Consider the following 25,142-nt stretch of genomic DNA (forward strand, 5'->3'; position numbering starts at 1 on the left):
TTTGGATCTATTTCCTTCAAGTCTTTATTTCTGGGTTTTCTAATCTTCCCAATGAATGGAAAGGAAGTTCTATTCATCATAAGTTTATTTGTACCACATATGGTTCATTCCTGTACAAGGTTTCCCTACATCTATATTTAACGAGATTTCATGTCACATGATTAAATATTGAACTTCCGGTTGTCTGCTTAAACGTGAGTAAAATCAGAGAAACACAGATTCTGTTATTGATATCTTCAGGAAGTAATTCACATTTTTATTTAAATCCTTTTAATGCAAACGGATTACTTGTTTTGATTTTATTATTCTGGAAAATGTCTATGTAATACATTGGGGTGCCGTATTTTTGTCCTGTCAAGAGTCTGAAACTGAAGGGATCTTTCTTGTGTGCCCTTATGTTTAAGCCAAGTATATCAGTTGATTAATAAAATACTATTTAACATTTCATAGTGTATTATATGCTTTTTTGAGAATTACGAGCTGATAAATTTCAAATCAATAAATAAGTTAGTCATGCATTGTCTTGATCAATTTGCCCATGATTCATGATCCTAAAGTTAAACTGCTTTAATTTTCAGTTCAGAAATGGCGAATGTTCAAGGAATTGACAAGATTCAAGATTCCCTAGGATATTTGGTGTTGACTGAAGAAGGAGCAGTTATTAGTGTAAGACTTTGAAGGAAATCGATCGAAACAAATTAGGTGTACAATAATTGAATTTTGGAATAGGATGTTATCTCAGAATTTTTTTGGTGTTCAGTTTATAGAAATTATTTTTTTTTTTAATGCTTTATTTTTGAATATTTTCATACTTACAAAAGAAACAAAATACACACACAAACACACCCTCACACACCACATGCACTCTGTGCACCTTTCCCAAAATACCAGCTTTCATAATTACACCTTAAGTGATAACTGAAATTATGTATGACAAATCAAATCAAACATTGTCCATTTACTAAACATTTTAGTTCTACAATGAAAATTGCTCTCACAATATTTTTCAATTTTCCTGTAATACTTAAAAATGTTAACAGCTTCTGTAAATTTAGGTATCGTCTCGTATCCTATTTTCGACCGTATTGTATTTTCGACCTATTTTTCTCAATCTGTTTCCCGTGCAGATACCGTGCGGTAGAACATTATTTTCGGTTGCTACTCTTGGAAAAATACCTTTCAAGCACAACTGTAGTGAAAATACCCAAAATAATTAATTCAACGGAATTCCCTCCGTGGTTTTAGTCCGATGTCAGAAATTATAGTCTTTTTACTAATGCACATTTTATCTGTTGATTAATCAAAGCCGTAATCGGTTAATTACAAAGATTTTTTGATGACATTTTCCCGAAAGAAAATTAAGATCTCTGTCAAAGAGACGCATGAATATTGAAATGAATGGGTGGATCAAACAATTTTTTTTTCTCCCTTAGAAATGGTCACTTTCTTACAGATTTTTACTGAAAAATGCAACGTAATTTCATTGATTTCTTTTGGAAATGCACAGCTCCTGACAAATGGGTTCAACCAATGAATGTATTTGCAACTGAAATATCGAACTTGTTCAATGTTTTTTTGAAAGACAGACAAACGTATTTTTATTGTTTGGAATATCCAACAGATATTTAAAGCCAATACTGTTTTGTCATTGATACTATATTTAGGTCGAAAACACAAGACGCTAATATTTTTGTAGGTAAAAATGGACCCTCTCCAAATTATGGCATATAAATAAAATAAACAAAAAACTGCAATTTGGGTTGTATAATTTTATTCATAGACACATATGCTAACATTTTAAGCCCATAGTTTTTCAGCTTCTAAAAAGTTTGCAATAAATTAATACATTACATCTAAATAGGTCGAAAATACAATACGCCAGGATATAGTACATTGAGTTCTTGAGTAATACAAATACTTTTTTCCTAACAAGATGAGAAAATTTTCTAAACAACTTCCTTCAATATTACCCAGCATCACCTTTTGTTTTGAAATTACATAATCATTTTCAAATGCTTGATACCAATTTTCAAAACCTTTCCAAAAAATAGTTACATGTTTACAATCATAAAAAAGATGAATCAATGTTTCTGGATCTGTTTCAGTGCCTGGGAAGGACAAGTAAGTGATAGGGCCAATGGCCCCCCTCTTCTTAAAATGATGGGGCCATTTTAAAAGTTATGGGGCCGAATGAGAATACAATGGGCCATTTTCAAAAATTGTCATATTATGAACTTATTCTGTTAATGCTATGATTATGCACATCTCTGTTTCTCAGAGAATAAAATTAATGCAAATAAAATAAAACAAAAAAATTATTGGATTGCTTTATTGACATATCATAACAATATGATACTACTGAGCAGAGATGATACGCTTTTTTAAAGAATTCCATCTTTTCAAAACATCTTCATAATTGATAGTTTCTTGCTTGTTTAATCGAACTCTTAGGAGTCGGTCGGAAATTTTGGGTGCCAAGGAATTTCTCTGCTTGGTAAGAATAATGTTTTGCTGGGAGAACACTCGTTCACAACTTGCAGTGTGCAGGGGTAAAGTGAGTGCAATCTGTGCTAGCTTGATCAGTTCATTCAATTCTTCTTTATGGTGTTTTGTGAGTAGTTCCCATAATTCTTGCATCTGGTCTGTTGGGTATCTTGCAGACTTGACAATCTGCTTGGCCAACATCCACTGATTTCTAACTTTCTCTGCACATAATACCGGCTGTGAGATGGCAGATTTGTGACACTGCAATTTAAATAGAGGTAAGTATATTTATATGAACATATTTTTTTTTTTCCACTGATTTGAAATTATCTTTTTATTGACAAATAAAATTATTTTGAAGAATGAAATAGTTACTTTTGAAGTTCCGTAGTAGTCAAGAAGTTCATTTATTTCTTCAATACCATATGTCTCCACATCACTGAAATTAATGGCTCGCATGGACAGGACATAGAAGGCATCCATCAGGGACTTCTGTGGAAATCTGAAGTCAAAGATATTTTTTTCAAATAATTTGTATTGTTTAATAACAATAACATTAATCAATTAATGTAGGTTCTCTTAAAACTAACTTATCTGTCTAGTCTATTGTTGATGTACAGAATGAAGAAAAAAATATTTCTATTACAGTAGTGTGTACCAGTATGTAATTGTCTATGACTGGAGTGGAATAACCAAATAAATTACCTTTTCCTAATATTTGAGACCAAACTATTTATAAATTGGCTCTTAAGTGACTGGAAATTCGCACCAGGAACTTTGTGAATTCTGTGTCCTTTGAATTCAGGATGGTCATCAACTTCTGTAATATCTGAAGCAAACTGCTCAACAAATGTAGTGTGGAAAGTTTTTCCTTCTTTGAAAGCCTCCAGCTCACTCAGACAGGAGTCAACTGAAATCTAATTTTAAAACGTCTTGTAAAAAAGTGGATTTATAAATAAAATTATACAGAATTACAATTTGTGCTTTTTTGTAATATGTATTGTAAATTAAAATGCACAATATTTTATTATGTACCTTAGCACGAGCAATATCTAAGTCATCCTTTTGAAAGGTTAGACACAATCTCATTACAATTGGAAGAACATCCATCATTAGATAGGTGATATAGATGAATTGCGTTGTGGCCATTTGCTTTAGGAGTCCTTTGGCTTTAGGGTCTTTCTTGGCTTCTCGGTTGTGCAAGTAAGTTAAAAGAGGATCAAGAGTTTTGTAAATGGTTTCTAATCCATCGTAGAATGAGAGCCAGCGCACAGCATGAATTTCTTTATACTTCAGCATGGGATGATCCAAAAGAGCTTGAACTTTGTGAACTTCCTTCTCCCTATCTGCTGAGACTTTAAAATAATAGAATAATTTTGTCATAAACTCTTGGTATCTTTTCAGAGCAGGGATTCCTTCTGCTGCTTGTGCAGTGCAAAGTGCTAATCTATGTGCCATGCAATGAATGTTTAAAATGTGAGGATTCAATTCTTTCAGTCTTCCACTTACACCTTTATCTAACCCCGTCATGACTGATGCACCATCTGATCCGAAACCAAGGACCTTTGATATCGATATGTGTCGTAAATTCAACTCCTTGATTATCTCTGAAGTCAATCCCTCCCCTGTCCCATTCTCATACTCAATGTCTCTCAGAAATACAGTTTGTGCTCTAGAATTTTCTGGGTTAATTATCCTAGCTGTCATTGTCATTCTTTTCTTGTTACAAATGTCTGTACTTTCATCTGCATATATTGTTACAAATGGTGACTTCTGTAGGTTTTCAGTTGTTTTCTCTTCTATCACATCACTAATTGCATGTAGAAATTCATTAGCTGAATAGTACGACTGATAATCAATTCGATTTCCAACTTGTAAAAAATTCAGATTTGGTGTGCCTATATCTTTAAGAAAATCCATCATACTTTCGAATTTTGACAGTGGTAAATTCTCAATGGCAAGCCAATGTACAGTCTTTATAGCCTTTATTAAAGCTGAATCGTGGTCTGTCATCATTTTAGCTACAGCTACGTTCATCTCTTTACTAAGTGACTGTGCTTGTATACTATCCCTGTGATCTTGAGAATTTTCATGTCTATTTAATGACGAAGTTTTAAATGTACCACAACCCTGCGTAAATATATTGTCTTTACCCCTTTCTTTACATATAGTGCAAAACATTTTTTCCGATTCGTAAATCATCCAGGGCCACAATTTAAGCCACGATGATTGAAATTTTCTTTTTTTATGAGCACTTTTACTGTAACTGGTCTCGTCATTGTTCATTTCTGCATCAGCATTTCTTACATTTGCTGTATCTCCTTCCTCTGGACTCGATTCTATTTCTGAACTTAAGCCGGTTGGAAACTGCATGGAGGTTAGTGTCTTTTGACCACGTGGAAGTGAAAACTTCATTTTCTTTGCCGGCGGCATGTCAGTATTTAAAAATGGCGTTCCGATTCTATCATTCCGTACTCATCGGACAATTCCATCTAACTTTGATGAAGATTACCGATAACGTCGATCTCGATAAAATCACGTGGTAGAAATAATGCGTGTGCGCATTTTACATTATTTTTGGGGATGCGCCGCATGGCGCAGCGCACCATCATTACAATGCGCCATTTTTCGGCAGTATGCGCATATGGCGCGTGGCGCAGCCCCTTCCCAGGCCCTGCTGTTTTACAGAAAGAACAAAAATTGTTTTCTGCAATTTTTATCTTGTGAAGAAAAGAATTTGTGGCAAGGAAGCCCATAAGAATTCTATATTGAAAGTAAATTATTTTGGTGTCCTTTGTACAAATTGAAGCATTCCGAAGGAAAAATTCCCAGTGTTTTTCTGTAATAGGTTCATTTAAATAAATCTCCCATTTTAACTTTTTGGATTCTGGTGCCACAAAATTCTTATCTTTTATAATTTTATACAGAAATTTTATACTTGTCACAGACATCATTTTTTGTATAACACATTTCTCTGGTGCTGCAAATTGATTGCCTCTTTCTGTCATATAAACAGTTATTTCCCTTTTGACTCTTGTTGGTACTCTTGATACAATGTTAAAATAGTTTAAAAAATTATTAGTACCAACTATTTTTTTAACATCATTAAAACACCTAAATTTTCCATCATCCGACAACAAGTCTTTCAATACTTTAAAACCTTTTTCTACCCAAGTCTTGTAAAAACTCCATTTTTTGATATCAACAAAATTTCTAATATCAGTATATAAATAATCTGTAGCACTCAAACAATCTTTTTTAACAATTATAAGAGCTTTTATAACATCTTTCCAAAAATCATTACCTATATGATTCAAAAATTCTGAGAGTTTTCCTTTGGTTAAATAAAAAACAAAGTTAAAATCTTTTTGATTAAAAATACAGGATAATAATTGCTGCCATGCTCCACTGTTGTCTGTAAGGACTCTCTTAACCCATTTAAGTTTTATGTATGAAATGAAGGAGGATAAATGGATCATGTTTAGTCCACCTTCTTCAATTTTTCCTATCAATGTATTTCTTTTTACTTTTTCCACCTTGTATGCCCAAATAAATTGAAATAAAATTTTATTGATCTCATTAATTAATTCCTTTGATGGATTTGGAAGAGCTGAGAATAGGTGTACAAATTTTGGAATAACAATGGTTTTAATGACTGTAATCTTTCCTATTGGGGTCAAATCTCTTTTCGCCCATGATGCAAGCAATTTTTTGATAGAATTTATTTTGGGTCGATAATTGACAGACACAATATTTTCTAAGTTTTTTGTGAAAATTATTCCTAAGAGCTTAAAGGTATCAGCACTCCAATTAATTTTTAAGTCATCACATAGAGTTTGTTTTGATCCTGCCTTGCTTCCCAACCATACTGCTTGAGATTTTGAAATATTAAGCTTCAAACCAGAAGCATTTCCAAATTTTTCGATTATTTTCATTGATTCTCTCAAAGACTTTTCACTTCCATCTAATGTTAAAAAAGAGTCATCTGCATATTGTCCTAGTTTGTTTTCTTTCCCATTAATCGATATACCTTTTATGTTTTCATTATTCTTCAGTGAGATTGCAAGTAGTTCTACAGTAATGATAAAAATGTATGGTGCCAAAGGGTCTCCCTGTCTACATCCACGTTCAAGATTAAAAAAGGAGGATAAGTTTCCATTATTTATCACGCAGCTTGTGCTGGTTGAGTAAAAGGTTTTAAACCATTTAACTAAGGAATCTCCAAAATTAAAAGACTTTAATGCTTTAACAATAAAATCCCATTCTAAAGAATCAAAAGCTTTTTCGAAATCTAATAAAAGGAGCAAACCAAATTGTTTTTTATCTTTAAGGTAGTCTATTAAGTCATATAAAAACCTGGTGTTTTCACCTATGAAACGCCCTTTTATTAAACCTTTTTGGGTATCACTTATAATACTGGACAACACATTCTTAATGTGGTTTGCTATGGTACTAGAACCAATTTTGTAATCTACATTTAACAATGAAATAGGTCTCCAATTTTTCATATATCTTCTATCCTTTTCCTCTTTTGGAATGCATGTAATTACCCCCTGAGATTGAAAATGTGAAAGTTTTCCAGTTATATACCCTTCATTTAAAGATTTCATAACAAAAATACCTATATCTTTCCAGAAAAATTTGTAAAATTCCACTGTAAACCCATCTGACCCTGGGGATTTTTTGTTTTTCATATTTTTTAATGATGTTGTGCATTCTTGAAGTTTCAAAAAACCTTCACACTTGTCATTTTCTTCATCAGATAATTTGACATTATGTTGTAAAAAGATATTTTCACACAAAGATGTTTCATTATTATTATTCTCCTTTTTACTTTTGTACAAGTTTGAGAAAAAAGACCTTTGTTCATCCAGAATGGCCGACTGGTCTGCAATATGATTACCATCTGAGTCTATTATTTCAGATATTGTTTTATTTAAATAATTTCTTCTTTCTAATTTACAAAAGTATTCAGAATTTTTTTCACCCATTTCATACCAAGTAGCTTTTGAGCGTAACATTAAACCCTCTATATAGTTCGACCTAGACTTTTGTAAAGTTTGTTTTTTAGCTCTACTGGTCAGAGACCAGAAGAGCTTATGCGATAGTAATGCGTCCGTCGTCCGTCCGTCTGTCTGTCCGTCTGTCTGTCTGTCTGTCTGTAAACAATTTTTCAAAATGCTACTCCTCCTACAGTTTTGGTCCGATTTCAATATAACCTGGCACACAAGTAGACTACACCAAGATACATAATTTTGTGCATCGGTTTATGATTTCGAAGAATGGTGTTGCCGTGGTTACTAAAAATAGAAATTTCTGTGAAATTCTTTCGAAATGCTACTCCTCCTACAGTTTTGGTCCGATTTCAGTATAACTTGGCACACAAGTAGACTACACTAAGATACATAATTCTGTGCATCAGTTTTTGATTTCGATGAACGGTGTTGCCGTGGTTACTAAAAATAGAAATTTCTGTGAAATTCTTTCGAAATGCTACTCCTCCCACAGTTTTGGTCCAATTTCAATATTACTTGGCACACAAGTAGACTACACTAAGATACATAATTCTGTGCATGAGTTTTTGATTTCGATTAACGGTGTTGCCATGGTTACTAAAAATAGAAATTTCTGAGAAATTCTTTTAAAATGCTACTCCTCCTACAGTTTTGGTCCGATTACAATATAATTTGGCACACAAGTAGACTATACTAAGATACATAATTCTGTGCATCGGTTTTTAGCTCTACTGGTCAGAGACCAGAAGAGCTTATGCAATAGTATGGTGTCTGTCGTCCGTCCGTCTGTCTGTCTGTAAACAATTTTTCAAAATGCTACTCCTCCTACAGTTTTGGTCCGATTTCAATGTAACTTGGCACACAAGTAGACTACACTAAGACACATAATTCTGTGCATCAGTTTCTGATTTCGATGAATGGTGTTGCCGTGGTTACTAAAAATAGAATTTTCTGTGAAATTCCTTTAAAACACTACTCCTTCTACAGTTTTGGTCTGATTTCAATTTAACTTGGCACACAAGTAGACTACACTAAGATACATTAGATAGTGCATCGGTTTTTGATTTTGATGAATGATGTCGCCATTAGTACTAAAAATAGAAATGTCCGTGAAATTCCTTTAAAACATCACTCCTTCTACAGTTTTGGTCTGATTGCAATGGCTTCTTTTCTTATCCTTTGTTATAAGTACAAACCAGTAGAGCTACAGTCTCGACAGAGACTTCTGGTTTTCTTCAAGTGTCAAAATATCTTCTTCTTTTCCTGAAATATTGACTTTTTCTTCCAAATCTAAGATTTCTTTTTCTAATTTTTTCCTCTCTAGTTTTTGTTTTTTGGACCTTATGGAAGAATATTCTATTGTTAAGGATCTGATTTTCATTTTCAAGACTTCCCAGAAAAATTGATTACTTATACTAAATTGAATACCCTCCCTTTGCTCAGTATCTCCTGATATAATATATTATGTTCTCCTTCGTTTCACTCATCCGAACATAAAATATTTCTATTCTAAGTACTTAGAAAATAAATAACAGAACACAGATGTAGTATGTTGAGCGCCTATCAACCAGTTTATTCGCATATATATGTACAATAAACACGCGACTTTAAGTAGCGATGCACTGGATGATGACCCCAAGAATATTACCAAAATTCCAAATACAATCTATCTGCAAAATACAATGAAACATGTCTTAATTATACAATATATATATATCTAAGTAATTCAAAAAAAGCGTGTTCGAAATCTGGTTGATTATTGCTCGTCGATGACCACTTTACGCCTGACCAACTTCTTATATACTATGACCAAACAACTACCCTTCAATATGCTTACGCGTATAAAATAATCCCCACATACAACTAATAGAAAATGATTTATGTTCTCCTTCGTTTCACTCATCCGAACATAAAATATTTCTATTCTAAGTACTTAGAAAATAAATAACAGAACACAGATGTAGTATGTTGAGCGCCTATCAACCAGTTCGAACACAAAGGTTGGGTATATCATTAACCTACAAAAGAAATTAAAGAATTCATAATCCAAGATTCAAAGTAACCACGAGTTTGTTATTTAAACTATCTGAAATGTAACCATCTTTAGCATTCTCCGAACGCCATCTGCCATGAGCTTTAAAAAGTCTATCTGGAATATTGTTATTAGCTGCTGCAGTTGCTCCACCACTTCTCAAACTATGTAAACCATAATCTTTAAAATCTACACACACACTTTTAAGAGCATCCAGAAGAAGCTCTCTAGCTCTAGTATAAGTCAAAGGTTTATTTGATTTACATAACTTATAAACATTGTCCTTTTTGAAAAATGTAACTGCTCTAAAAATAAAATCATTAGACTGAAAAGCAAGACCAGCTAATGATATGTATTTTTCAAGATAAGAAACAGGACAAAGTTTATTACCTGTTTTCGCTATAACAACAATATTACCTTGCCTGAAAATATCCGTTTTGCTTTTTTCAACTCTAATTTCAACATGTGAACCTGATTCATGAAACTTAATGTCACACATTCGAATATGCACAAGTTCATCATATCTTAAGAAACCTGCATAACCTAATAACAACATACATACCAATCTCGAATGATATAAATTTTCTACCTGTGGAAATTTATCCATTATTTTATCTAAAATCTCAGGTGTAATAGGTTTCTTCTTAACTACAGGTTTCGATAACAATCTCTTCCCTCCTTCTAAAATCAAATTTACAAGATTGTCTGCACATGGATTATTACAAAGATTAATATGATGTGCCCATTGAATACTATAATATGCCGCATTAATGACTGCAACTGAAGACTGCTTTTGTATAAGATAAGACAAATAAACTGCAACAGAAGATGGTGTAGCAGGTAATGCAAGAAATTTAAATTTTGTGCACCAAGACTTAAACTGTAGAAAATAGCTTCTGTATTTTTTATACGTGTTATCACTTTTACTGTGCATTACTATATCATTCATTTTGAGTACCGTGTCCTTGAGTCTAGGATCTTGAATCTTTTTAATTTCTTTCCAAGTCGAGAAACTACATGTGAGCAAGTCATTATTTGCTGGCTGTTGTTGTTGTTGCGGTTGTAGTGGAAGTTCCACTTCCTCTCTCTGGACATTTGTTGGCCCAGTGTCCAAATTTGTTACAGTAGAAACAGATGTTGCTGGCTGCTGCTCCGTTGTTACTTGTGACAGTTGAAGTTGCCTTTCTGTACCCTTGTTGAGGATATGTGAAGGGCTGATAGAACGATTGTCTTCCGTACTCTGTTCTGGGGAAACCCTGTCCAAAATCCTGCCCATATGAACGAAAAAACTGTCCCGGAAATGACTGCACTTCCTGTCCAGGATAAGCACGTGTTGTTCTGTCATAAGGCTTCTTGTTGTTGCTTCTTTTCTTTGCTCTGAAAATAGCTTGTCGAAGCTTAGTAGCATCGTCAGCGTCGTCAGTAATAGGATCATCTTCATACTCATGTACAACATCCCAACCATATTTATCCGCTATGCGAACAACTTTATTTCTTTTATTCAAATGTGTTATGGTAGAATTCAAAATTTCTTTAGCCGCTTCTATTCTGTTATTTTCCAACAGGTTTAATACTTTTCTAATGTCAGTTTCTCTTTCTGCATTGAATTCAAACTGAATTTTATTGCCTTGATATCTAAAATCAGGTACCTTTTTTTCTGTTGACCTCTGGGCTAAACTCAACTCACTGACGATTTCTTGCTTTTGCCGTCTAAGCGCCCTTTCTAATTTGTCTGTAAAAATATCCAGTGCATCTTCACTAGTGAATTCGTCTTGCGAATTTTGTGTCAAGCCAGGTCGTCCACTTTGGCCAATTTGGGGCGCAGCATGTAAAACCCGCTCCTCGTGACTAGAATTTGACTCATTCATAACAGGTAAAGCGTGTTCGAAATCTGGTTGATTATTGCTCGTCGATGACCACTTTACGCCTGACCAACTTCTTATATACTATGACCAAACAACTACCCTTCAATATGCTTACGCGTATAAAATAATCCCCACATACAACTAATAGAAAATGATTTCTTTAATTGTTTCTGAAACACATTGCTTTACTTTTTCTATAAATTCCTTTTCATGTAATAATTGACAATTAAATTTCCAATAACCTCTTCCTCTAGTACTGTCATTTGTTTTGAATTTTAATACAATTGCTGAATGATCTGTTCTATACTAATTTAGAAATTATAGAAATTATTAATGGAATTGAATCTCTGCATAAATTTGGTCTTTCATTTAGTGAAACATGTCTAATCTGACATGCACTGGGAGACTAATATATATTGTATTGGAATATACACACTAGATTATCGGATACTGCACCGTATAAGAAAACGTGTAAAATAGTAAAATGGGAAAAGAACTTTAACATCGGAATACACAGTGTGAATGGATTGCACAGGTGTCATATTAGACAGTTTTCACTGTATATCAAATAAATGTATAAGTCCGGTCCTGAAAACTTCAAGTTTAATCAACCAAATTGGGCAGTATATAAGTAGTGGTACAGGACCGTGTGAAAGTAGATACTGTTAACCAACTTTTATTTGTGTGCGAGAAATTTTTGCGAGGTTTGCAAGAGCCTGGTCATCGCGAATATTTCTCGCTGCGAAACGGTCCTCAAAGTATCTGTTTCTATTAACAACAGATCCAAAAAAGGCTTGATCGTGAAAATTTATCTTCGCGAACTACTTTACAACTGGTAAATCGCGAAATAAAGTCGTCGCGAATAAAAGTTGGCTTACAGTAAGTGGATGGAAGTTGTATTGATATATGTTACTGATTATTTTTCGTACATACTTTTTAACTAATCTTGTTCCTATGATTTAATAATACAGTTTAATACATTCCTAAAGAAGAAGCCTTAATTATTCGATTTGTAGCCATTTAATTTTAAAATTGTTGTTTGATTCAAGCCTCATAATCCCTCATGATAATAAGTTTGATATTGTATCTTATGCCCTTATTATCTTCATATATTCAGTGCTAATAATGCTCCTCCTATAGTCAGGTGGGGACCTTCAGAATGCTGAGACCCTGGCTGATGGACTGACAAAGCTTGTGTTTACAGCCAGCAGAATACCTGTATCTCCAGACAGAAGAGAAACTTTTCAGAAGATTTCAGGTCAGTATTACATTTTTCCTCACACAGTTGTTGCATTTAATGATAATATTTGAAAACATTGAAAAAGGTTCATATAGATTGAAAATCTTTGACTTTCACATCTTGGTACGTTTGTGTATTAATTAAAATCTCTTTGTGACTCTTTTTTTGAGTGCCACGTTTTTTGAGGGAGTGGAGATTACAAACAGGTCTTATAGAGAAACACACTCTGTATATTTCAAACAATTTAAGGTCTGCTGGATACCTCTGTATATATTATAGCTGCAGAACTCTATCTCTCTGGTTGAGAAAATTTGGATAGACAAACCAGAGAGCAACAGATCCAAGCATTGTAAAAACCTTCGATTTATGGCAACATTGTTTTTTTTTGTATAATTCTTGTGTGCCTGCTTAAAAATCCATTAATTTACTATAAATTTGACTCCTATTCGATCCTGATACTTTATTCCATTTTAGGTGCAATATTCTAGTTTATAGCAAACCCCCAACATTGGCTTCAGACTTATTGTTAAAGTTGATATACCAAGGTCATATAAGGCAGTTTAGAATCATCGAAAGCTAAATAAAGAATCAAGAATAGAAGTAAAATTTTATACGGTTATATTATATCACTGCGTTCATGGGTGCAGTATATCAGGTCTCATTAGCTTGGTTGGTAAGAGCACTGGCACAATATGCCAGAGGCCCTGGGTTTGAGCCCAGGTTGAGGCTTGATTTTTCACCTTCTGTGACATTTAGATCTGATCAATTGTTGATGATATATTAATTATACTGTATCACACAGTTAAATATTGTTTTCTTTATTTTTGCAGTGATATGGGAAGATTTCATGTACGTCATCACAGTATCTAACCACAAAATATACATCTGCAAGAGGCCTTATTCTCCACAAGATCCAGCTATTGCTTAATTTATTTGTTATCTTATGTACATTTGTTTTCCATGGATGAACAATGCCATGTAGGGACAAATATATAACTATGGATAGATTTTGTGAGTGCTGAGGAGAATCTGTGGTGCAATTGATGCCTCAAGTGGCAATATATTCAAACATATGAGGGTGCTGGCACAGAAGGACATCTTAAGATATTTATAGTTGAACCTACATTAATATTTTAAATTTTTTTTAAAACAAAACTTCACTCAGAAATGTTATTTCTTTGAGTATATGATGCATGTATTTTTTTCTTTTTAAAAGTATTACACTCCCTGTACTGTCACTTTTATACTTATGATAAATAAATTTTTCTTACCTACCTTGAAAGATAAAAATGGTGACTAGCTAGAGTTAAAAAAAAATCAAACAAATTGTGTAGACTGTTATAATATTCTACTGTTGTCCAAAATTCAATCAAGTAAATGGAATGTCAGATGCAGTAAATATATGTGAAACTTTGATTTAGTTCATTTCTAGTACAAACAATTCTTGATAGGCATTCAGTAAGAAATCATTCTAGTATCCATATACATGTACAGTGAATCAACATAATTAGGGGTTCTGAGTGTGCTTTTGGATGTGGGACTCCTGAAAAACTTCAGTTTTTGAAATGACAACAACTTCTCAGAAAAATTACAAATCCTGATTTTCTTATCTCTCATCCATATGCCTTTTGGTGAGAAACAATCTGCAACATGTACATTGAGATGTCAGTTGTTTACTGAGAAGGAGAAAATGAGAGAAACTGCTCCCCAAATCCCAAATAAAGTTTGTTAGGGGTTCCATGGTAATGAGTGGACTCGATCAGGACCTGATGATTTTGTGAGAATGTGTACAGTGTAGTTGAAAGATTTCATCTGTCAAATATTATGTGACTGTGTAATATAATCATGTGACATTTCATAAAACATATCAAATTATCACATTGAATCATATGTCAAGAAAAAGAGGGGCATATATTTAATAAATGAAATAAGACATTTTTTAAATTTTGTATGCTTGTTTATTATTGATATGAAATAAAATTGAACGAACAATCCTTAAAAAGAAAAATATCTGTAAACTACAAGAACTGATAGTTTAAAAAATTAAAAACCAAAAAAAAATAAACCCTGATTACTACTAAGAGTCCACATTAAATGGAAAGCTGCAACTTCATCTGTACTGCAAGCATTTGAGTTAATGTTATATAATGCCATAAAAAAGAAAGCCTTGTTCAAGATTAGTGGAATTGATATTAATAGTGTACTCCTAGGTATCTGAGTACATTCAAAATGATGGACTTGAACGATGTGTAAAAATGCACACATTCACATAATGGATAAATGCAAATTTTTTGTCATTTGAGATTCTGAGGATGGCCAACAGAAAATATGTTAAGAAAAAATATTCTATTAAATGCCTGAGAATTTATACATGTGTTTTCAAAGAAAATTCTATAATATAAATTAATGCAAATAAAACAAACAGAAAAAAGCAATCATTGCACCAAAGCTAGATATGTTTGGAAAAAATATAAAAATCTTAAGAGGTAATCATTTGTGCATATAAGTATTAGGATGACAATATCATGTTCTTGTACATGTAAATGGCAGATCTGAAGTACTAATTTTTGAAGTAGATGATCTTGAAGTAAATGTAAACACTATTCTATAATTATTGCGTTAAAATCTTCTTAAAATCATACAAAATATTTGGAGGCATGCATATTGAGTCATAACTGTATACAACAAATGGAAAACCACTTTTGATTGTTGTTAAACTGTATCTTGCATTCTTGATTGAAAAGGCTGAGCTTGTTTAGTTTTCACATTTTAACACAGAGTGAGTTTTGGTATGTGTACAGAAAAGAAATTTTACCGGAATTTACACACCCTTTTATTCACTATTGAAATATACATTTGTCAAAGGTTAAAAGATAGCAATGACACAATGATAGCATTTTGTACGGCAAAAAACACTACCTCACTTTAAAACATGATTTTTGTTTCAAACTTATTTGAATAAATACTAACTTTTAACTATTAGCTACCAGCAATAACAACCACACATACAGTGTATAATTATTTAGGTATTAATTAATAAGATTTAACAATTGATCTTAAATGCACACTTTAAAAACAACACAGTAAACAAGAAAACGGTGTACAATGTGTCTCACTATCACAGAGTAAAAAATTGCCTCACTTTAAAAATTTTTATTCAAACTATTTCAATATATAACACTTAGGACTTTTAACTATCATATTACAATCAATAACAACCACACATACATAGTATAATTTTATAGTTATTATTTTTTTAACAAATCATAAATATTAAATACACATATAAACAAAAACAAAAACAAGAAAAAAAAAACACTATCACAATAAAAAAATCTTGACCGTTTTTATTCAAACTATAACTTCATAAATAACACTTAGGATCCAAAAGTAATAAAAGTTTAGCTAAGCAATTGCAAGACAGAAAAATCATGGATTATAACAACAGTCAGGATAGTTAAGTCACCTTTGCTATCTAAACAAAAAACCTTTATTACAATGGAGAATTTTGTTTTACTTTCAAAGTAATATATACATCAGGCAATTGTGAAAATAAAAATCATGGATTATAACAAATAAGGATAGTTAAATCCTGATCAAAATGTATTAAATGAACATTCTAATTTTTGATAAGCTTCTCCATGTTTTAAGTTATCTTGTTCAAAGAATATATATGGCAACCTTAAAGTTGAAATGCAAATAATAAAATATGAAGATAAACAATAACAGGGTTAAAATGCAAGCTCCTACTCTAAATGTAAAGCAAAACCACAATAATAAATTAAAACAACAATAAAAATTGGGATAAAATTCTAAGTAATATAAACTTGGTCACCACATTCTCATGTAGGACAGGGGAAATAACTCGACTTGATGGGCAGTACTTGAATAATCTTCTCTGATGACTAAAATAAAACCCAAATAAATCATTGTTCAGATCATTCTATGGTAGTTAGCTTTACAAGTCGCATTACTATGGCTATAAGATCTCCAGCTCTTTTTTGACCAATGGCAAGAACTTCTTCGTGAGTGGTGTTCTCTATAGAATCGTAACTTAAGCAGCATTTATCTGTAATTAGGGAGAGACCGAACACCTTCAGGCCCATGTGTCTGGCTACAATGGCCTCAGCAACAGTACTCATACCTGTAAAAAATAAGATTTTTACATATACACACCTGTTAAAATTTTCTATGATACTGTAGAAACACAAATTTTCATGGGGATCCCCCCTCGTTGATTAGACACACAAACACATATAAATATATTGTTGCGAGGACAGTATATAGCCATATGAAAATTTTTGTTAGATTGATTTGATTTCATTGATAATTGTTAACAATGAAATAAACCCAGGCTGATATCCATAATCCACACAAACCAAACCACCGGTACTTTACATATAAAATCACATGTAATCATTCCCCCTACCATTCTCTCTATAAATATACATTGTCAAATACATATAAATATATGCATGATGGACAGGAAAAATTCACATATAGAGAATATAGTATATTTAATTGTTTGAGTTTTAAAGATATATCCACAAAACAAACAATACTTTAATTACATATAAACTCACATATAATCCATACAACAAGAGTGTATTATTGATTAACATTTAAAACTAGGTGAAAGTATTTTAATTTTATGACTAGCATTCTAATTATAGAAGGTAAAAACTTTACAAAAAAGTAGGGCTGCTCACCTACTGCATCCCCACCAAAGCCTTTTAGTAACCTTGACTCAGCCACTGTTTCAAAGGTTGGTCCCCCGATCATTACGTAGGTTCCTTCCCTCATGTATTTACTGAGGCCAAGGTCCTCAAAAACTTGTTTACAGGTAGAGCGAAGGCCTGCATCATAAGTATTCACTGTTGCTAAGAAACGTGGCCCAAATCTGGAAAATAAATGTATTAGTAAGATAGGAGACAATTATATTATGAATATTTATGATAAATACAAGATCACTTCTCAAAATTATATTCATCATAAAGGGAGCAGGGATTAGTTTAGTTTGAATTGGTCACGGGATAACTCATAAATATTCATGGATTAATTCCATACAACAGAACTCGTTGTTTAAGGAAATGACTGAATTGGCAAGAGATGTAAGCTTTAAACATTGATCTTGAGTATCTAGGACAAAATCAATGTGATTCAATGTCTTGGTAATACCTTTCATCATTATATCCCCGTAGCACACACTCCCCAGTTAGGCCAGGCATATCTATGTGATCCCGGATAATCATCATGTCGCCTACACTGTAGTCAGGATTGATGCCCCCTGCAGCATTGGTAAGAAACACAGTAGTTACTCCAAGAGCCTTCATAACTCGAATTGGAATTGTAGTCTGAAGGAAAAAATCATTAATTTGTATTGCGCACATTTTTTATCTCATCAAATTACAATGTTAATGGGTGTTACATGTAGTTAAAGGCAAAATAATAAAATACATAAAAATGCAATATACAATGTGACCAATCTTGTGTTGGCAGATAAAATTATTGATTAACTTAGTGATTGTGAACAAAATTATTGTGCTTTTTTCTGGAAATAGAGCTAGAGAGCTAGAATTTATTCTATTGATTATTATCAACTTTTTATCATTAAATTGGTATAAAGCCCAGAAGAGATGTGTGAATGATTTGATGTATTACGCATCATCTTTATGGAAGATTTCTGGCCAGCCATCAAAAAATGGACAGCCTTTCAATCATTTTCAAGGCTACATCTCAACTCAAAAGGGAAAGCGTATTGATTAAAACTGATTGTGAATGAGGATTCCAAAAGTGCCCCCTTTCAATTTTTCTTGAATACCACAGACATGGAGTGAGGTGGAATTCCCTCTCTTCTTTTTTATTTAACATGCTATCTCAACCCTCAGATATTTTTCAGTGTTTTTTGTTCCCCCTGAGTTTGAGATGACAATTTACCTTCCACATTGGATAGCCTTCATAGCAGTGGAGACGGCCTCTCATTAAGACCACTGGTTTTCCCTCTAAGTTACCAAACACCAACTTTCCCATGTGACCAGGTACTGCAATAAAAAAAATGTACATATATGATAAAGTGCTTTTGTAATTCTTGTAACACAGGGAAAGGTTGGCTCTGCCATTTTCAAAATCACAATGATATTTTTGCATGTACATGTATGTCCTATTAAATGCTGGTAAATATTTTTACAAATCTTACGATTTTTTCTTGTGGTTTTTGAGTAGATGTATACTCACTTTAAGATACATGTATTTGACTGGAAATGTGTGAATTTTTTGTGCAGTCATTATAATCAGAATTTTTTGTTGCACTAAAAAAAACCTGAATCAAAATTTCTAATAAATTATTTCAACCCAGAGGTTTTCCTTGCTTGCTTTAGATTCTTATTACGGAAACCATTACAATTTCAAAATGTGTTTTCATACTTACCTATATATTCTTAGTTATTACCCTTGACCCAGTCTAAAAATAGTAGGAAAACCCTTGGACAAGCTATGACCTACTACTGCATGACCTTGACCTACCTGTACTGACCGGGAAGGTAGGTATTTCACTGTACGGGATGATGTCAGCATCTTGGACTTTATCTGCCAGGTCCCCCAGACCTGACCCACACACAATGCCTATCTTTGGTTGATGTTTGGTCCTGTTTTGTATAGACTGAGCTATAGATGTAACCTCCTCAAAGCTTGGACTGTCAAAATATGAATAAAAAAACATTTACCTGCATTCAAAGATATATTTTGAAACAAATAATGTACTGTTTTTAAACATTATGATATAGAAACTGTATGATCATATGATCAAAACCATAATACATTTTGCAACTGGTACTTTTTATTTGAAATATCTACATTTGTAATATTTATCTTCATTTTTTTTACTAAAGGGTAACCATGCAAATTACATTGTTTGTAATGAAATTTAGGACAAAATGTATACTACTTCACAGTGGGGTTTGATTCTTTATATATTTATTTATTTATTTATTTTTGTGATAATTTCTTAATTTTGGCTTATTTCTTAGTTAATTCTTGACTGCAATACTTAGTAAGAATCAGTAATAAAAACCTTTTTTGTTTTTCTGTGGTTGAGAGTGAATTTGTGAATTGTGCAGACAGTGCACCCATCATAAATATTAACAAGCTTTCATATATGTTCTTTAAATGATTCATTTATTTATCTCACAGTATAGGTAAAGAATAAATCCCTGATGAGTAATCAAGATGAGTAAAATTCCTCTAGCTTGTACAGAAATGATTGATTACAATAAATTTCATTGTCATCTATATTTTGTTAACTTTTTTAACAATTCAGTAGCAGTCATACAGCTGAAGGGAAGTTCACAATCCCTCTTTCCTTTAAAGTTACTTGCATCAAAGTGTATGCACTAATATGCAATACAAATCTAAGTTTTTGTATTCTAGAATTTTAAATATGTCATAAAGAATGGATGAGTCAGATGACTAACATTTAACATTTTTCTTTTCTTTTTCTTAATAAACTGAGTGATGGATGTTAGTACCAAAGGCATTTACACTGAGGGTATAATGTAAGGTGTAGTCACTGTATTGTTATTTCAAAACTCATAGTCCATGTGATTGATTTGTGTATCCCATTCAACATTTTAAGAAGTTTTAAATATGGGTGGGGGTGATGACAAGTTAGACTGTGGGAGGGGACCTATGGGATTTAGATAAATGTGAAGATGGCTTTATGGTAATAAAAACAGCATGTTAAATAATTGGTTTTTGGGAAAATGCATTTTCCTTCACATTTTATCACTCTAATCAGTAATCTTAAAACAAAAATAAGGTAGACTAAGGGTAGATACACTATATTGATGCAACAGACTCTAGAACATAGGGAATCCAAAATAAAATTAACTTTATTATTCAAATCATAAATTAATATAATAAGGGATGGCATGAAGAGTCTTGCATTCAAATTTTAAATTTGATGATAAATTTTTTATCTACTTACTAATCAACAACACTGTAAAATGGCATATTTTCGTAAATTTGATATTTTTTTAATGCTACTATGAATATAAAGACAATAAGTCCTGTCACTGTAATTGCAGTACATATACTCTTCTACAACTTTAAGGCAAATTAATAACGTTTAGCAAAGTGACGTCACAATTTTTAAAAAACAATTGCATTTACGTCATATTTTACCAAAATATATCATTTTGCCCACAGGAACTTGAGACAGTCTTAGCAATTAAAATTGGGTATATAGTATAATACCCAATTTTGCTACGACTGTCTCAAGTCCCTGTGATTTTTGCCCTGAAAAAGAGAAGTACTGCAGTTATCTAGAAAGGGTCTTATACTCTTAATTTTTTTTAGTTCAGTAATTTTATACAAAACTTATAAGTCTATGGATTCTTAATTTATCTGTCTTTAATTTCACTTATGAACACACAAGTTATTTACTAATTCAGTGTCTTAAATAGCCATACATAAATACCCATGAAGCAATAGATAAAAATGCTGATATCCCCCCTTTCCTCATTCACTTTTAGCAAACTTTATATACATACCCAACAGAATTTTCCTGTCCTTTGGACATAAATTTATCAATCAAACTTTGCAGCATAGACTTCTTATTAGACAGAAATTTTGTCACACTAAATGATGTATCCGACATTGTACTAGCTTGGCTCTCTCTCTTCTTCTAATAAGGTCAAATTATGAATGAATGGTCAGCTGATCCGAGCATTACTTATACTAATTAATTCAAAGCGACGCCTTCCCAAGTCGATATTATTGTGCAATGAATGTTGTACAATGACAAATACATACCCATCCCCCATGGCTTTAGATTTATTGATTTCTGGGAAAATCCCTAGCCGCTCCTTGTCTGTTGTCAGCCTAAAAAACTACAAAAAGCCAAAAATGTAAACTAAAAAGGATATCGAACCCGATCACAAAAAATTCTGTTCAACGTCGAATCAAAAGCCCGAGCTCATTAGTTAAAAAAAAAATAAAATGTTCGTGTTATAACGCTGCTTATCACAGGGACAATTCACAAGCACCTGACATTACCTATTTTTCTTTAAATAAAAAAAATATATCCCTACCTATACGATAAACGTTGATTCATAGGTATAAGGGTATATTTTTTTATTAAAAGAAAAATAGTTAACGTCAGGTGCCCGGGAGACAATTTGCCTACTGTGTTATCTATCAGAAATGCTTACATGTACACGCGAAATGAAGGAGGAAATAAGTATCATATCAACTTGAAAAGAAAGTGTTCACCGAACTTCAATTTCTTCAATACAACCATTACCTATTTTGACGAAGGGAGAAGCCAGGTCATAACGACAAAAAGTAACTAAATAAATAAATAATCAAAATTAAATTGACAAAATAACTTTACTTTCCGACATTTTCTACATTATAGTACAAAAGCCCAGTGGGTTCATTTTAATTTCTTAGGTTAAAAAACATTTTTCAAAGTGCGTAAATAGTGCATATATCAACATTTTTTTTTTACCATAGGGACATTTAGCGCACTTTGAAAAAAATATGTATAAAACAAAAATTCTAGTATACTTAGATTTTAGTAATTGAGAGAATCAATTTGTAATGTACGGAAGCGTATTAGTGCCACTTGCACACTTTACTTTTTTTTAATTTCGACACTTTAATCTGTAAATTTTACACTTTAAAGTGTAAATTTTACACTTTAATCTGTAAATTTTACACTTTAATCTGTAAATTTTAAACTTTAATCTGTAAAATTTACACTTAAATCTGTAAATTTTACACTTTAATCTGTAAATTTTACACTTTAATCTGTGTAAATTTTACACTTTAAAGTTTAAAGTGTAAATTTTACACTTTAAAGTGTAAATTTTACAGATTAAAGTGTAAATTTTACAGATTAAAGTGTAAATTTTACACTTTAAAGTGTAAAATTTACAGATTAAAGTGTAAATTTTACAGATTAATATATAAATTTTACAGATTAAAGTGGTAAATTTACAGATTAAAGTGTAAAATTTACACTTTAAAGTGCAAAATTTACAGATTAAAGTGTAAAATTTACAGATTAAAGTGTAAATTTTACAGATTAAAGTGTAAATTTTACACTTTAAAGTGTAAAATTTACAGATTAAAGTGTAAATTTTACAGATTAAAGTTTAAAATTTACAGATTAATGTGTAAATTTTACAGATTAAAGTGTAGAAATTAAAAAAAAGTGAAGTGTCCAAGTGGCACTAATACGCTTCCGTAGTAATGATTATATCTTTTGAAAAATACCCTATGTATTTTTCAATAATTCAAAACATCTTATTATACTGGATAGGTTGCAATCAAGTCCAGAATCTTCCCTGTTACATAAAGCATATACAGAAAATATTAACCTTAGTCAAGGCAATATTAACTGCTGACCAGTACAAAAATGTAATTTATTTCAGTAAGAAAGATAATCTCTCATTACCAGAATGTAAAACATACAAAAACACATTTTTTAAAAAGCAAGTCAAGAAACATTTGAAAAAACACTTCCTACAATATTGGAAAATGAAACGTGAAGAGGGACTTGACTCTGGAAAACTTACTACTTATTTTATGTTTAAAGAAAATTTTACAATGGAAAACTATATGTACATCAAATCTCATGAAATAAGAAAATCCACATGCAGATTTAGAATAAGTGCTCATGACCTAAGAATTGAAAAAGGCAGATATGAATCTGTAAAAAATAATGCTGGTCAAAGAATTCCCTCAGATAAAATATGTTTAATGTGTAACCAAAACTAAATACCCTTATATCATTTTCTTACTGAATGCCCATTGCATACTGAGGAGAGAGATAAATTTTTTCGTGATATCTCATTATACTTAACAAAAATTTCATATTATTATCAAAAGCAGACAAATTTCTCTGGTTAATGTCTAATGAAGACAATCTAATTATTACAAAACTAAGTCAATATCTTATCAAAGCCTTCAAAATAAGGCATAATGCCATGAGTCCCCATAAATGATGTTATTGACACATATCTATTTGTATACTAGTATATATATGTATATTGATAATATTGATTTTGATTGCATGTTAATTAGCGATTTGATAACCCCAACTGCTGCATCTACATGTACAGTTACTTGTATATATTATATCAGATATACATATGTGTGTGTTTATGTTTGTGTATGTTTACTAACCTTTCTTTCAGAACTTTCTATCTTGTCATTGTAAAAAGAACCTTTATGCCTTCTGGGCCCAAAATTGGAAAAAAAAATTATCTTATCTTATCATATCTTATCGTTATCTATCTTTTGAAAAACTTTTTAATTTACATGCATTGATTTAACCTCACTGAGGAAAAGGAGAAGACGAGTAGAAGATCTTTTAACTCTTTTTTCCGTTTACATAGCCGTCGGTAGCAAATTGAAAGTGTCTATGCCTATATTATGCATATCTTTGCAAAACATTTGTGTGCTTAACCCCCCCCCCCCCCTCCCGGTACCGATGCCTATATGCTACACCCAATTATATGTATTAGCATAACTGGTATGACGTTGAAAACTTTCAATAAAATTTAGTTTACATAAAATGCATGCTTGAAATAAGAAAGCCTATCATACGAAAGCCCATAAGGATCAATCAAGCGAGAATTTAAAAAAAAAAAAAACAAAAAAAAAAAAAAAACGTTAAAACGCCTTTCGAAAAAGCGTAATAACGCGAAAAAAGGCGTTAAAATAAAAAGGCATAATAACGCCTTTTGGAATGGAAAGGCGTAGTAACGCGCCTTTTTTCGCTTTATTACGCCTTTTCTTTCGTACGAAATATAAGGATCAATATAGAGAGAAAAAATTTTAAAAGGCGTTTAAACGCCTTTCAAAAAGGCGTAATCCCAAAAAGCGTTATTACGCCTTTTTAAAAACGTTATAACGCCTTTTAAAAAGGCGCAATAACGCGTTTTGGAATGGAAAGGCGTAATAACGCCCTTTTTCGCGTTATTACGCCTTTTTGAAAGGCGCTTTAACGCATTTTAATTTTTTTTTTCTTTTTCCACTATCGTTGATGTCCTTGGCATACTATACTAACTAGACAGTGATTCCTTATATTTTTATTTCATTGTAAAATAAAATTGCAGATTTAGACTTTAAAAATGTAGACAAAGATTTAAATTACACGAGGACTCCCATGTCAATTTCAATCGTCCTCGCCCACTGTCGTCAAAAACAAAGGTAGCCGCACGAGATTTACATGCATTTTTTGGCCTCCTTAGCATCAGACACAGAGACAGATGCGCACGAGATTTGCATGCATTTTAGGCCTCCTTAACTCCTGACCTATCGACCTGCCTAATTTACATTCCGGTAGAATTTTCAAGAAACTTTCAAAGAGTTATTACGGAGAAAAAAATTAGAAATGGAAATATATGGTCGATATAAAAGCACTTTCAATTTTTAGGTCACCTGAGTAAACTCAGGTGACCTATTGATATCCGTTTTTGTCCGTCTGCGTGCGTCGTGTG

The 25,142-nt window shown here is 32.1% G+C and overlaps 3 protein-coding genes and 1 long non-coding RNA gene across 8 annotated transcripts in view; 1 reads left to right on the forward strand and 3 right to left on the reverse strand.

The window, feature by feature from the left end:
- LOC134266691 (uncharacterized) overlaps positions 1-25,142 on the reverse strand; it is a 158,812-nt gene that overhangs the window by 90,278 nt on the left and 43,392 nt on the right. The gene's annotated exons all lie outside the window — the stretch shown is intronic.
- On the forward strand, positions 57-14,186 carry LOC134266688 (ragulator complex protein LAMTOR4 homolog). 4 transcript variants are annotated; one of them, XM_062748912.1, is made up of 4 exons: positions 57-194; positions 579-666; positions 12,537-12,654; positions 13,467-14,186. In XM_062748912.1, exons 2-4 carry the CDS (start codon positions 586-588, stop codon positions 13,562-13,564), a joined length of 297 nt encoding a protein of 98 aa, XP_062604896.1. In that variant the 5' UTR covers positions 57-194; positions 579-585; the 3' UTR covers positions 13,565-14,186. The 4 variants fall into 4 exon arrangements, with proteins under 4 accessions (XP_062604896.1, XP_062604892.1, XP_062604893.1 ...); XM_062748908.1 differs by having other exon boundaries at positions 85-119; XM_062748909.1 differs by having other exon boundaries at positions 174-243.
- Positions 2,315-4,917, reverse strand: LOC134266694 (zinc finger protein 862-like). The gene is made up of 4 exons (XM_062748917.1): positions 3,520-4,917; positions 3,190-3,401; positions 2,860-2,986; positions 2,315-2,745 (listed from the first exon to the last, which is right to left on the reverse strand). Exons 1-4 carry the CDS (start codon positions 4,915-4,917, stop codon positions 2,356-2,358), a joined length of 2,127 nt encoding a protein of 708 aa, XP_062604901.1. The 3' UTR covers positions 2,315-2,355.
- LOC134266687 (purine nucleoside phosphorylase-like) lies at positions 16,252-21,591 on the reverse strand. 2 transcript variants are annotated; one of them, XM_062748907.1, is made up of 6 exons: positions 21,445-21,591; positions 19,159-19,328; positions 18,574-18,677; positions 17,815-17,990; positions 17,346-17,536; positions 16,252-16,780 (listed from the first exon to the last, which is right to left on the reverse strand). In XM_062748907.1, the coding sequence occupies exons 1-6, from the start codon at positions 21,453-21,455 to the stop codon at positions 16,575-16,577; spliced, it is 858 nt and encodes a 285-aa protein (XP_062604891.1). In that variant the 5' UTR covers positions 21,456-21,591; the 3' UTR covers positions 16,252-16,574. The 2 variants fall into 2 exon arrangements, with proteins under 2 accessions (XP_062604891.1, XP_062604890.1); XM_062748906.1 differs by lacking the exon at positions 21,445-21,591 and adding an exon at positions 21,183-21,421.

The sequence above is a fragment of the Saccostrea cucullata genome, unplaced genomic scaffold (genome assembly GCF_032062105.1).
Source record: "Saccostrea cucullata isolate Sc308-1 unplaced genomic scaffold, CSIRO_AGI_Scuc_v1 ctg433, whole genome shotgun sequence".
Taxonomy (NCBI): Eukaryota; Metazoa; Mollusca; class Bivalvia; order Ostreida; family Ostreidae; genus Saccostrea; species Saccostrea cuccullata.